This window comes from Microtus pennsylvanicus, chromosome 7, assembly GCF_037038515.1.
Source record: "Microtus pennsylvanicus isolate mMicPen1 chromosome 7, mMicPen1.hap1, whole genome shotgun sequence".
In the NCBI taxonomy this organism is placed as follows: Eukaryota; Metazoa; Chordata; class Mammalia; order Rodentia; family Cricetidae; genus Microtus; species Microtus pennsylvanicus.
Genome location: NC_134585.1, coordinates 86,279,539 through 86,293,864, shown reverse-complemented (window position 1 = coordinate 86,293,864; position 14,326 = coordinate 86,279,539). Strand labels below are relative to the sequence as shown.

At 42.4% G+C, this 14,326-nt stretch overlaps 1 protein-coding gene across 3 annotated transcripts in view; it reads left to right on the top strand.

Annotated features, from left to right (window-relative positions):
- The window catches only part of Tbck (TBC1 domain containing kinase), a 125,747-nt gene extending 112,609 nt beyond the window's left edge, over positions 1 to 13,138 (top strand). For all 3 annotated transcript variants that reach the window (XM_075981313.1, XM_075981311.1, XM_075981312.1), the window contains exon 26: positions 12,599 to 13,138. In XM_075981313.1, coding sequence (XP_075837428.1) covers positions 12,599 to 12,709 — 111 coding nt within the window. In that variant the 3' untranslated portion in view covers positions 12,710 to 13,138. The remainder of the gene's footprint in view (positions 1 to 12,598) is intronic.
- Positions 13,139 to 14,326: the final 1,188 nt, after the last annotated feature.

Genomic DNA, 14,326 nt, shown 5'->3' with positions numbered 1-14,326 from the left:
ACCAGACATAGGCTCTGCAAACTGCTGGGTGACATATGTTGGACTTTGGAAAGATTTGTTTACCTAGAAACTCGAGGATTAGATATCTCAAAAACTTGAACTCCCTCTCCAGATTGAGAGAGGATATTCTAAGCAAAATAAAAAATAAAAGTAGATATGACTGCTAAAAATTACTACCATGAAAGGAAGGAAGGGAGGGAAGAAGGGATGGAGGGAGGAAAGGAGGGAGGGAAAAAAAGAGAAAAATGGGGCCTGGTATGGCATCACACACCTTTAATGTCAACACTCAGGAGTTCAAGGCCAGCCTGGTCTGCATAGCTAGTGTAGCAAGTGCCAGGGCTATGTAGAGATATCCTCTCTCAAAGAAAGATAAAAAAAGAAAAGTATCAGAGAGCGGCATATGAGATCCAAGCAGAGTTACAAATGACATCCCCAGAAAGAGTAGAGATCATTCCTGTGTTGAGCAAATGCAGAACCCATCCCATCAAAGCCCTTTCCCCATTCCTAGGAAAGTAGCAGTTACCAGTTCCCTGGGGGACACAGGCAGAGCTATACCAATCAGATGAACCCTATCTCCCCACAGCGCACATGAACCCCTGGCTCCTTCATCTCCAGGAGTGCTAACAAATCTGCTTTGCTGGCCTTGGTTAGCCCTGCCTTTTATCCTTCTCCTGCATCCCCTACCCCTACTTCTCTGTAATTAATCACCACCTTAGTTCATGCTAAGGTCAGGTTAGGATGCCAGCTGTCAGAGGATAGTATGCAAAACATGTGAGCTTTGTAAGCCTAGCTTCAGTGCTATACTGTGTTTCTTACAGCTGAGTTAATTTGGGCACATATTTTGCCTCTTCAAGTTGCCATTTGTTCAATTATAAAGTGAAAATAGCATTAATTTAAAGCTTATAGACAAGATATGTAAAGTTTTTTAAGGAACCTAATAATAGTGCTCATTACACTACATACATACACACACACACATATATATATACATATATATATGTATATACATATATATATAGTAGAAAGTTCTGGAGCTTGAGTTTAGGGGCATAGCAGCAAAACAGGTACTGACTAGCTCACCCTGCCCTGCTTCAGAGCTCAGACAAGATCCACGGTGCTCAGGGTGGTGTGGCTGCAGACTGATGGCGACCCTAGCTCATTCCTCCACATACTCAGATCAGTCTGAGAAATGAGCACAGTCAAGTCAGTAGATGATAAAGGAGTCAACTCAAAAACAAAACGACAGTCATATGTATGTATGGTCCCCAATAGCAGAGCACCAAATAATGTTAAGAAATAAACAACAGAATTAAAATTACTGAAAATGTTGAATTAATGCCAGGCAATTGTATATCTGTACAGCAATAATTAATAGTCTGTCATCTCTATCATGTTGTAAATGACCAAGTATTTTAAAAGGAAGGTCTTACACCCTTGACCCAAATTGCTCAAAGAAATTTATTTTTAATACTAAACATTCCTAAGAGGAAATTTGTTTTTCAGTACCCATAACATCCATTTATTCATTCTACCCTACTCTCAACCTAAGTCTCAAAAAACTTTTAACAAGCCCCATAGTGAATCCATCTCTCCTAGAAGAAGCTGTCGCTTTGTGAGAATGACAACCTAGTCTAATACTGTGAACTTTGTTTTGGGGTCCTTCTCCCCCTATGTGAGAACAATACTGTGGGATGTAACCCAGAGATAGTAATGGGCCTCAGACTGGAAAACTGACTGGCAGCCTGGACCAGAGGAAAATGAAAGCTCCAACCTGGATTATACTCAACTGTAGTACGTCCTTAAGAGAACACGTAAGCGTAATATTACTGCTTAGCTATGAACAAAATTATTCTACTTTAAGAAATTATCAGAAAACAGTCCAAAAATTGAGTCCTGTGAGAAAACTCCAAGAAAACAAGACAAGAGTTTTGTGACCTCGGTTTCTTCAAAACCTGGAATTGTTGTTGAAATGTGCTTCTGCAGTCTCCCTAGGGGAGCAGAGAGGAGAGTGCACTGCAGCTTTTGTTATTCATGTGTCTCTGTGGACACACACGTTTCTGCCACGTGCAGCTGTCCTTGTGACTGTATACTTTGCTCAGCTGACTCTGAGGTAAACCCTCAGAATATAACTTGTCTGATGCTCTGAATAAAGTTGGCTATTGCATGAGACTTTTCCACCTCATTTTCAGGCCCCGCTTTCCCAGATAGGCACCACCAACTAGAGCAGTAAACAAGGATAAGTCACATAAGTGTACCCAGTCTGTTATAACAAAATAGTGGGTAGGAAGGCTTTAAAAATAGAGATTTACACTGGGCGGTGGAAGGTGCATGCCTTCAATCCCAGAACTTGGGAGTCAGAAACAGGCAGATCTCCAAATTTGAGGCCAGCATGGTCTACAGAGTAAGTTCTAGAACAGCTAGGGCTATATAGAGAAATACTGTCTGGGGAGAGACACACACACACACATACATGCATGTATATGTTATATATGTATACATGTATATACATACGTACACAATATGCACATACACATGCATACACTATCTCTCTCTCTCTCTCTCTCTCTCTCTCTCTCTCTCTCTCTCTCTCTCTCTCTCTCTTCAGTTCTGGTTTGGTTTATCAAATTAAAGTTCCCAAAGCTGAAAGTCCAAGGTCCTGCAGATCCAGTAGGCCTGTTTACTAGTCATAGATGGCTCTCTTTTCACTTTGTAAAAAGTGGTAAGGAAACTCTTAGAGCCTGTTTCATAAGAGCACCAAGGCTAGGGGTGTAGCTTGATGGTAGAGTTCTTGCCTAGTGTACATGAGGCCCTGGGTTCATTTCCTAGAACGGGCTGTGGGGGGATGATAGATACATGGAAGGATGGATGGATGGGCAGGCAGTTGATTCTAAGGGTTCTACCCTAGGCTCTTATCACCTACCCTAAGCCTTTTCTCAATGGTTTCATTATGGTTATCAAAATGTGAACAAGACCATGATGGGGATACCCACAGAAACAGCTGGCTTGATCTAATGGAAGCTCACTGACAGCTGGGGAACCAGCATAAGCCTAAACCTGGCTCCTTGTACGTGGGTGACAATTGTGTGGCATGTGCAGTTTGTGGGGCCACTAGCAGTGGAACAAGTATTTATCCCTAGTGCATGATCTGAGTTTCTGGACCCCATTCCCTGTGGAGAGATACATTGCTAAGCCCAGATACAGAGAGGAAGGCATTGTTTCTGCCCCAAGTGATGCAACAGACTTTATTGATTCCCCTGGGAGTCCTCACCCTCTCTGAAGAGTGGATGGGAGGTGGGGTGGGGAAAAAGTGAGAAGCGAGGGAGGACAGGACAGGAGGGAGAGGGAACTGGGATTGCTATCTAATATATGGTTGTTTTAAAAATAAAGATAAAATGTGAAGAAGAATGTAGACCCAGACTTTTACACCTTTATTAGCACCATCTCCCTTCTCCGCTCAAGCTCTCCTCCTAGTCTTTAACAGATTATCCTATTACACTGTGTGCTTGAAAGACTAAATGATTCTGAAAACACTTCAAGCCAATTGAGCATACAGATTGTCTCTATAGAAACTCTGTAGTTCCAGATAAGTAGTTCTTCAAATTCATATATTTTAACATAATTTCTATGGGGTCTTTTATATTTTTAGAGTATGTTATATATATCTTTATAGTTGTTCTCAAACCTCTAGATAAAGAGTGGGAAGCAAATCTCCTTTGTCATTTCCAGGTTCCTTCCCACTTCATCAACCTATCTAACTCTCTGTGGTTAGCTTTGAACTTCTCCCTGACTTTTCCATGCCATGCTTGTCACTGAAAATGTCAGCCTGTGGGTTTATATCAGATAAGGAAAGTTTTAAATATTCATGTAGCATGAACATGTTGAACGCTGTATGAAAGTTAACAGTGAAAACGGTTTGACATGATTCTGGTTCTCTGAATGATGGGCAATAACTTATGTCAGTAGACCTGTGTAGACCTGTGAACTGAGAGCTGGTCAGAAGCTTCCTCATAGCTTTCCAGAAGCCTCATAGAGTAAAGCATCACCATCATCCACATAGGGATGTAGGAAAAGAAACCATTACACCCGGTCCAGACTTTAACCATTTCACTTACCCTGTTTACTAGGAGTATTTGGTCTAAGGTATGGTCAACCTCTAGAGCCAACTTATTTCCATTTTCCAGAACAACTGCCAAGTCATTCTCTGGGCACTTACTTCCGTGCCCTGCTAAAGAAGAAACGTTATCGTGTCCCAGTGTGTGTTATTCCACACACCGTGCCCTCCCCCACTTAATTACCAGCCACAGGAATGTGCGGCTGAACAGAAAGCTAAGCACGCGAGCCCTCTTCCCTGACCTGCAGAGTTGGAACTTGGCTGTGAGCCATCACAGCCCTAAATGTTTTGAATCTTAGTTTTTATCGTATACATTCTTTTCACAGCATAGTCAACATCATGTAATATGAGCAGGGGCTAGCACACAGTGTGGGCTTACGGAGCTCAGTTGTCTAGTGTAAACAATAGATGATAAATGATCACTGCTGAAACTCACTTCCCAAACACACAGCTCAAAGGGAAATATAGCAGGAAACTCTGTAGGTCTCCTGACACATGTGTTACTAGATGATGGAATTTTATCAGAAATGCTGTTCTCTGACATGAGCCAGTGTACATCTTCTTAGGAATAAAACTATTTCAAATAACACTGCTATCATATTTACTTTTTAAATTTTTTCTCTATAGACAAGACTGATTGGAGTTCTTTGACACTGTATAAACAATTTTTAAGCAATAAATTAGGGTTCTATAGAGGACCATCATACAAAAAGTCCTAAGTATTAAGTAAATATATTAAATTTTGAATAAAATTAATATAAAAGAAAATTTTTATCTAGAGTGCATTGTGCACTTGGGGAGGTCTTTGAACCTGTTCAAAAAAATCTATAAATGTATAAATGCATGCTATTTTGAGGGAAAAAGAGTTATCCTATGATTGGCAAAGGGATATGTGACCTAGTATGTAAAATGAGACTGCACTTTCATTTCCCAGCCTCCCAGACCTGAATTCACACAGAAACTCTATTAATTACAACATTGTTTTACTGATCGCTCAGGTATATTTCTAGCTAGTGCTTACGCCTTAAGTTAACCCATTTCTATTAGCCTTTGTATTGCCGCGTGGCCATGGCATTCGCTCATTTTCTACATGTCTTGTTTCCTCAGCAGCTGGCTAATGTCTGACCTGACTCCAATTTCTTTTTCTCTGTATCTCTGTTCAGATTTCCTACCTTGTTTTACTCTGCTAAGCTATTGAATGAATCAGCTTTATTCATTAGCCAATAAAAACAGCACATATATGGAAGAACATCCCACATCACTAGAAACTATTAAGACTCACTGGGTGTGGGCCTACATCATGGGTGCATCCAAGTGTTCACCAAGTGCTACCTTATATCGCATTTGTCTGCTTTTTAAATCTGAAGGTGTAGTATTCCTGAATGTTGTAACTGTAGTTCTTCTAGTTAGAAAAGTAAATAGGAATGGGAAAAGGAAGGAAACTATTTGGTTCTGGAGTTTCTATAGACCACAGCAATGGAAACAATCTTGGGAGAAAAGTCTTACTTCTACTATATGGGAATTTGACTATGAGAAGCAGGAATAGAAGAGAGAAAATGAGTTACGAGTTGAATGACTGTAATCCAGGAATCAAATAGGCCACTTGGGCTACTCTAGTATAGTAGGTGACAGGGAACATTCTGAATATGTTTTGGGGTTTAAAAACTATATGGGACACACAGGGGAGAGAATACCAGCTTTATTGCCTAACTGACTAGAGGAATTAATTTCCATTTCCTGAGATGAAGGCGGTTAAGCTAGAAGTAACTAGAAACCAATGGTTCTCTTTTGAAACCTGTATGTTTGAGTGGACAGCAAGCATAGGACAGATAGACTAATGAACTTATAGTTTAGGGAAGAGACAATTCAGTCACCAGTGTATAGATGAGAGTTACCCATGAAACTAAATGAAACCACATAGCTGATGACTGCATATGAGAAAGACAAAGCAAGGGGGCAGAGAAGATGAACAGAAACCCACAAGAGCGAGGAGAAGGGTATAGCTGGTGAGTTGGTAACAGAATCGGGTGAGGCTGGAAGACTAAAGACTGATGGAAGAAAGTTTTGGGAAAGGCAGGAGGGATAGTCAAATGTGTCAGTAACCCTGATGGTCAAGTGGGATTCCAACCAGAGTCACCCTGATGTTGGGGTGTGACACTGCCTGCCACGTTGATAGTCTTGGTAGGAGGCCTGAGGAGCAATGGGGACAAAAGTTTGAGAGAACAGGCTGCATGGAAAGAAGTGAAGAAACAGAAGGAACCTAGAGGAAAGCAAGTCAAGGGGCGTCTGTCGCATTGTGTGGACCCCACTTCAAACTACTCCAGAAAGCGAATATTGAAGGATGTGTGCAAAGAGGCAGATGGGGGGGCATTCTTTTTTAAAGATAACCTGTCTCTGTAGCCCAAGCTGGCCTCAAACTTGTAGCAGTCTCTAGCTGCTGCCTCCACTGTACACCTCCAGACCTGGCAATCATTATTGAAATGCAACACCACTGATATTATTTATATTTAAGTCTTTTCATTTTAAATGCAACGCCACTGATATTATATATATTTAAGTCTTTTCATTTTAAATGCAACGCCACTGATATTATATATATTTAAGTCTTTTCATTTTAAATGCAACACCACTGATATTATTTATATTTAAGTCTTTTCATTTTAAATGCAACGCCACTGATAGTATATATATTTAAGTCTTTTCATTTTAAATAACTTATTTGTTAAGTGTTATAGCTTCCAGAATTTGCATCAAGGAAATAAAAGAGTAACAAGATTACATAGGAGTAATAATGAAATAAATTCACTGCAAATTATGATCATTGAGCTGAGCTATGGGTTCATTATACCATTCTGGTCTGTTTTTATATGTTTGAGAATGTTTCTTAAAGGAAGAAATGAAGTTAAGGTAGGAACTACAGACAACTGAAAGTTAAAACACAAAAATAGATTTCATTCATTATGGTTAGTCATGTAACTATGGAATACAAATTTAAAAAAAATGTAAGGCAGACAGTTATACTATCAAATTTCCTTATATAGGAAATAGGTTCTTCAAAAGCAAAAGCAATGCTTAAAATATTGTTGTAACCTGAATGTATACCATATTGTGAATTTCAAATCATATAGATTCTATTAGAATAGTTGTCTATATTACAAATGTGTCTCAAAATCCTGGATTTTGTAATGACTTTTTGTGTAAACTCTCTCACCTTTTTATTGAAGAATTAGCATATTCTGTTTGTTGTGGTTTCAATATCCTTATCAAAATTCATGTTGAAACTCATTTATTACTAACATTAAGCTTTGTATATGTATTATACAACCTTTAAGATGAGATCAGCATACCTTATGAAGAAAGTGGGCCAGAATGAGTTGGTTACCATGACAGCAGGCTCCTGAAAGAAGGGAAGTCGGACCTTCTGTCCTGTGTGCTCACTTGAACTTCTGCCGTGTGCAAGATGTGCAAGAGGCCCTCACCTGATGTGGCCCCTCAGTACTGAACTTCCCCTGTCCCAGAACTGTTTAAAATAAGCTTTCACCATAAGTTACCTAGTCTGTGATATTCTGTTATATCAGCAAAAGAAAAAAAATGCTGAAGTGCCAGTATGCACCATTCCTGCAGTGACCTGGCAGCCCTGTACTCTCCACAGCTGCCCAGGGCAGGGAGAGGGGGATAGAGGACCATGGTCTCCTGTCGGGCTTTGCAGTGCTGCTGTTTTCATCTCTGAGACAAATTACAAAGGAAGAAAAGGAGCCACTTAGTTGTCACTGCATACAAAAACTCACTCCACATTTTATGAAATACAAATAAACTCCAATAAATAAAATGAAATACATGAATATGAAAAGTAACGGGGATAAAACACTTATCTCTGTTATGGGAAGAACACAGAAAGAATGGGAGCAAAAGGCAGCATTCAGAGTTACACCTGACCAGGTAATGATGGGAAGAGACCAGTGCAGTATTGGGTGCACCAGCCAGGCTCTTGCTCGGATCACCATCAGATCTCGCATGATCCCATTGCTGTTAGTCCAGGGCCGCTGACCAGGACCTTCAGGAGCAGTCCCAGAAATGTCTCCAGTAATCCAGGAAAGACAACACTGTGCTAGTCAGACTAGCTTGCTGTGATGAAGACTTGAGAAAAGGAATGTTAAAGGGTGAACTCCTTATCTGGGCTCGTAGACTTAGAGGTGTGTGATGAGGGCATTGATTGAGCAGAGCCACTGCCGGCATAGAGCCCGGGAGCAGAGAGAAGGAACATCCATTTTCTCTTTTACTTCTGGGCCCTGGGGGATACCGCTGGCCACTTTCAGGCCAGGTCCACCCTTCTCGGTCATCTATGGGAGTACCCTCGTGGACACACCTAGAATGTGTTTAACCTAGGCATTTCTCAGTCTCATCAGGATCCTAGGATTCATGAGCACAGCATGTTGTTTTAAGTCGACATAGAGAAACCTTTTTCTTATCTCAAACTTGTATGACTCATGGTCTTGACAAATTCTTACAAACTGTTTAAACAATTCACAAGCATTCCAATGCACCATGGCCTCGTGTTGTAGTACTGACTGTGGGTCCTGTTTCCAGCATTCCAGAACGGCAAGAGGGCTCATAAGGCTAACACAGCACAGGCCTCACTCAGACAAGTGCATGACTCCAGTTACTCATTACAGTATCTTTCCAGTTCCCTCAGTCAGTGCCGTACCCACCTGGAAATAGCACTGTCATCCCCAAATGTAGCATTATCGGGGAGTTAGGAAGACAAGCCTTCTCTGGATTTGAGTAGTATGTTTATTAGTTGTTTTTTCTCCAGTATGAATGTCAAATTCATAAAGCCAAAGGTTAAATCAGGCAGCTTACTTGTCCTGTAGCTTGAAGGAGAATGGCCCCTCTGTTCCTCCTCTAAGTCTTGCTGTTTGCTTGCTCTGCGTCTTTGCTATCAGTTCACTTTCTGCATGATCCTGTTCGGTGCTTCTCTTCCTCCTTGTTTACCCTCAGCTTATCGCATCCTGGCCTGAGTTAACCTCGAGTACCCTGAGGCTGCCCAAAAATTCCACTTCACTCACTTGCCTTCTACACAGAACTTGATTTCCCTTGGACAAATATACCTATCCTCTTAGCCCAAGCTAAAATACAGGATAGGGCAAACAAAATACAGTGGCACCTCCAGAACCCTGCCATGTGCTGTGGTTTGAGGTGTGCTTACCCAGCTCTTGGCATGCACACCAGCACCAGAGAGTACTGGCCTGAGCTGTGATAAACACTCAGGACCTTCATCCTCTTTGCATGAGCATACTGCCCACATGTCTAAACATCCCTATACCTCCCATGTCCAGATCTATAGAGATTTTTTTGCTATAGGCCTTGGCTGTACAGCTGCATTCTTCCCCTATCAGACTACACTGTAAGAATTATAGCTTAGGGTCTCAGACTAACTGACCTGCAGTGAGTCCCATTCTCCAATATTGGCTAAGTAGTCAGCTAGGGTGGGCTCTAAAGCAAAAAACTGTTGTTGGAGCACGACTTCACAAACTCATGACTAGCCTGGAATGGACTTTGATATTGCTGCTTACTAAAAGCATTCTGACAGTTCTGATGACTTTATCCCCCAGCCCATGGCGCTCCCTGAACTTCTACCAAGGGTACTGCTCTGTATGTCCAGGCGTGTGGTTTCCCTGTGGTGTCTATAGTCTCTAGACCTTTCGTCCTATGCCCAGTTCCTCCAGCATTTGCTGAGGCGGCTGAAGGTCTGCCCCCGAAGAGGGAAGGATAGAACCAACAAATGCCTACATGTGTGGTTCTCCCTGTGCCACTACTGATCTCCACACGTGACCTGACTTTTCTATATCACACTGAAAGCCACACCCAGCATATTCAAAGCCGTTTCTTTCCTCTCTAACCTTTCAAGCTCTCACCAAAATTCTGTCTCATCAGTGTAGCAACTTTCATGAGCAAATCTGAATTCCTGTTCACCTCAGGAGTCAGTAATGAGAGGGTAATGGAATGGAAAAAGGAGGCAACAGCGTCCTCAACGCCTGGGAAAGTCAGAAACGCTATTAAGTGCCTTAACAACTGCTTTTGTAATCCGTATTTCTGTGTGTTAATTGTTTGATTACCATCTCCTCCGTTCTTAAATACCTCAAAACCTGGAACTGTGTCTGATGCTGACTAGACACTCAGGGAAATGAGCAGCTGGAAAAGAAGGCTGGAGTGGGAAAGAGGAAAAGATGTAGCCATGGCTCTGCGGCAGGACTAGTGTTTAACACGGATCCACAAGGAATCAGAGCAGAACCCCCAGTCTTGTGTGGAAATCCAACCGTTGCTTTTTTTTTTCTTTACTGAAATGAAAGTTGGATCCTCTCAAGGCAATCTGAACATTTTCTATCTCCTTGTGCTCCTGTTCTGTCTCCCTTTCCAGACCACCCACGTAGCAGCAACCTGGTTGTTTCCGATTGCTTCCCTCTGCCTATTTTGCCATTCCAAGTTTCCAGCCTTACAGTAGCCTAATTATGATGTCCATCTATAATAGGAACTCTTTACAGCTTTACAACGTCAGTTAAGAGATTAGTTAAATGTGCAATAGCCCTTCTCTACTCATTTTCTTACTCCTAAGGTGTTTTTTTTAAAGTGCTGAGAGCTAAGTGCTCACCCACAAGGCCCTTTTGGTAATGCTATGTTTATCTAGGATTTCCAGCCTCCGTGGTAATTGCACTGCTGCGTGTGGGAATGTGCAGCTGTGCCAGTAATCATATGGTATGGGACAGTGCTGCCTGTGCAGCCGAGTGGATGGATCTGGTACCACTGCTCTTGGGCACTAGGCTTCGAAGACAAGGGAGCCGGAAGGGCAGGGAGATGAGCTCACTGTGCCTGGGTGCCGCCTTTCAACACTCGGTAGCCCAACTTCTCCAGCATTATTTATGACTGGGGATTCCCAGCTGGTACCTTAAACGAGTGCAGGATTTGAAATGTAAATGACCACGTGAGTCTCAAGGGGGCTACAGAGAATGATGGAGAAAGAGGCGTGGTCAGCAGTATTGGCATCCATTTATGTGGTCTGTGGTAAGGAACGCTGCAGTCACAGCCCAGCAATGTGTACTCTGCCTACGCCGACTGTGTCTTTTTGTCTTAGGACAGTATCTTGTACAATTGTCCCTGAAATCATTTAAGGAGGTTTGTGGGTTTTTATATAGCTTTTATATTCATCTTTATATTTTGTGTGTCACTGTGGGCTTATGAACCTTAGAGGAGACGTCTTTTAAAGTGTATATTCTTGAGTCCCTGTCAATAAATCAGTCCCTGGGACTGAGGCTTTGAATATATCCTGACCAAACTATTCAGCTGGTTCTTTTGTTCCCTAAATTTAGACCATGTGCTGAAACTTAACTATTAAACCTCAAGTATCGGATGGAAGTAATAGCCCTAACGAGCAGACACCAGTCAGCTTTGTTGAAGTACCTGAGGTCGGGACTGTGGAGTCATGAGAAAGAAGTGCAGGCTGCAAGGAGAAGGAAGGGATCCTCCCAGGAGGAAGGAGCAAAGAACAGCCGAGGAGCCAAAGGAAAGCCTCCCTCCACAATTTTCCCCAGAGTCATCATTAGTTCAGTTTAGCAAATGTATGTTGACCTCTTGTCATGTAGCAGACACCAGGGGTAAAAAGAAGTAGAACAAAGCCACTTCCCTCAAGCAGGTTTTGGTTTGGTAAAAGAAGTCATTTGGATGAATTTGGTAAGATCAAAGACTGAGGATCAAGTAAGAATCTTTGAGAGCTAAAGGAGACCCTACCGGAGAGAAGGAAGTGCTACACAGGAGGACCAGTCTAAGATGGTGACAGGAAAACAGGCCCGCACTCCTTAGTCAGGAGTAGAGTGAATGGGAAAGGCAGCCGGGCATCCTGGAGAGGCTAAGTCTGCAGAGATCTATGTCTGTGTGACTTTTATGGAGTTCTGTGGCCAGGCATCTAGGGCTCCTGGACGAGACCTTATGGATTTTAAGTTGATAATCTCAAAACATTCATTTGGTTGCTTCAAAAACATTATACATCCAAAGTGTGGCCCTCCCTGAGACATTCCACACAGAGCTGTTCTAAGTGATAATTTTACCATGATATCACACTTGTTCAAAATAGATTTGGGGCTCTTTAGCTATTGTGGAAGGTTACAAAATAACAACAGAAAGGAGTAGCGATAAGTCCCTGGGCATGAGGCTAACAGACTAGGAGGAGCGTACTCTCTCTACAGCCTTTATGCTGCATTCAGTTAAAGTTACTTGTTAAAGCACATAGAAATAGAGATAGGTTTACCCCATAGCATAAAGGGGTTTTTTTTAGCAATAAATAGATGATTGAGTGTATCCTGAAGGACAAAGGACTTGTGCAAAAGTGACAAGAGCAACTATTGCTCTAAAAATGCCCTTGTCTCTCACAGTCTGATAAAAACCAGGAACTGAAGAAATCCCGGAATGATTTCTGTAACACTCCTCTTTTTTCAGTTCGCAGCTCACCTGGTGAAGATGAAGTATCCAAGAGTCTGCATTCTAGACGGTGGCATCAATAAGATTAAGCCTACAGGACTCCTGACTGTCCCTTCTCCTCAGATATGAAGACCGTGTGCATGGCTGACAAGGAGAGGGTGGCGTCGCCCCTAGGCACAGCTCTTCACAGGCTGTCCCCCTGAGACACACGCGGACATCCAGACCACTGCAGTGCCACAACGTTTTGTCATGAATCACTGTGTAAATCTTCAGAGCCCAGTGTTCACCTGTCTAGGCAGGAAACTTGACTGTACATGTATTACTGAAGGAATTTTCTTAATAGTGAAATCTGATCATGTATTTTTACCCCGCTTCCACAAAAAGCCAGAGGAATTCAGCTGACAGGGCAAATTTAAGGTTATCAAGACTCCAAGATGCACTGAGAAAGCTGCACCCACCGCTCTGAGCAGACTGTCCTGACAACGGGGTTCCTCTTCATTACAGCAGGCATTAGAAAGGTATTCATAATAAATGTGGCATTTGGTAACTCACAAACAAGAGGGGTGTGTGTGTGTGTGTGTGTGTGTGTGTGTGTGTGTGTGTAGTCCATTGTGAAAAATGGCAGCAGCACTCTCAGAGAATGGGATTTCAAGAACCAGCCGTATTGCTAACTTGTTTGCCACTTCCTATAGCAGGAATGCAGAGTGACTCACACAGCTTCTCTGCTCTAACACATACAAGTCTGCACAGGCAGAGGCTGTAATCTTGCCTTCACGTGATGCAGAGCCGACAGCGTCTCCTACTGCTTTACCATGCAACAGTTTTCCTTCTGTGAGTAACTGAAGCTCTGCAGACTGGCAGCATGCACGGGCCTATGGCAGGTGGGTCCCAGAGCCAGGGAAATGCACACAGGCCCTGTCCCTAACCAAGAAGCCGTCCAGGTTAATAACCACTCACAAAGGAACATTAGTTCTCCAAAGGAGTCTCACTGGGGAATAACAAACCACGTGTAAGGGCAGGCCCCAGGCCATCAGTAGATAGCCAACACAGCATGAACTCAATTGTATTTTTGGACTTTGTTTTGTTTTTTTTTTTTTTTGGCCGGGGGGGGGGGGGGTTTGGTTTGGTTTGATTTGGTTTTGTCTGATGTTTGCATGTTTTACATGATTTTTTTTTTACATATCGTTTCTGATTTTGTGTTTTTAGCATTTTCATTTGTGTGTGTATTCATATATATGTGTGTATTGTGCTATTTTTGTTTGTTTTGTTTTAATCTGGTTTGTTTTTATTTGCCCTTTTTTTCTAAATAGAGAAAAAAAGGCATGAAGTTGGAAGGGTGGGGAGGATCTGGGAGGGGATAAGGAAGGGGAAACCATGATGGGAATATAGTATATGAAGAAAAAAGAGGGCGTTTCCTTCGTCTCACAGACACAGACTGGACACTCACATCCCTTCTGGTACAGCAGTGGCCAGACTGCACACAGATGGCTGTGGCCAGGGATTGACAAGGAAAGCTGAGATGACAGCCTCTGGCTGGGAGCCATCTCCTCAGCTCAGAGACCCCGAGTACACTGTGGGAAGAGAAAATATGTACTGAGAGCCAGCCAAGAGCCTCTGCCTCGGCCACATTATTTGAAAAAATTAAATCCTGGGCTTTACTGAATCTGAGAGACCAGAATTGTATAGACCACAAATATGTAATCAGAAAAACTAAGACGTTTCATTATTTGTAAGAGGAACATTTTT